This window comes from Tupaia chinensis, unplaced genomic scaffold (assembly GCF_000334495.1).
Source record: "Tupaia chinensis unplaced genomic scaffold, TupChi_1.0 Scaffold000211_1, whole genome shotgun sequence".
Classification (NCBI taxonomy): Eukaryota; Metazoa; Chordata; class Mammalia; order Scandentia; family Tupaiidae; genus Tupaia; species Tupaia belangeri.
Window position 1 is genome coordinate 1,536,187 of NW_006159686.1, and position 482 is coordinate 1,536,668.

At 69.5% G+C, this 482-nt stretch overlaps 1 protein-coding gene across 1 annotated transcript in view; it reads right to left on the reverse strand.

The window, feature by feature from the left end:
* The window catches only part of FZD10 (frizzled class receptor 10), a gene marked incomplete at its 5' end in the record, with an annotated part of 1,924 nt that extends 1,442 nt beyond the window's left edge, over positions 1 to 482 (reverse strand). The window contains 3 exon segments of the mRNA XM_027771377.1: position 1; positions 4 to 200; positions 202 to 482. The exon segment at position 1 is cut by the window's left edge and continues 1,442 nt beyond it. Of these exon segments, the coding sequence (XP_027627178.1) occupies position 1; positions 4 to 200; positions 202 to 482 (479 nt within the window).

The following is a 482-nucleotide window of genomic DNA, read 5'->3' on the forward strand; positions in this document are numbered from 1 at the left end:
CGGGCTCGTCGGAGCCGTTATCCGGCGCCTCCATGCACAGGTAGTTGGGGTCGTTCTGGTTGGGGAGCCTGCTGCAGTCCAGGGAGTCCGGCCACTGGAAGCTGAACTGCTCCATGATCGGCGAGCACTTGAGGCGGGCCTGCTGACACATGACGCGGCAGGCGGGGATGGGGGTGGAGACCTGCTCGGTGCACATGGGCGAAGGAGGGGAGGGGGCCGTGGCAGCCCTTCTCCACCAGCGGCGCGAACTCGTGGAGCTGGATGGCGGCCTCGCGCTGGTTCTCGTGGCCCATCAGGTTGGGCATGCGGGTGGTGTTGTAGCCTATGTCCCTGCACATGGGGATCTCGATGGGCTGGCACCTGCCGTCGCCCGGGCGCTGCAGGTGGGCCTGCCCCCTGCCGCCGCCCGGGCGCTGCGGGTCCAGGGAGCTGATGGCGGCGCACGAGCCCATCACCTGCAGCACCAACCACAGACGGGGCCC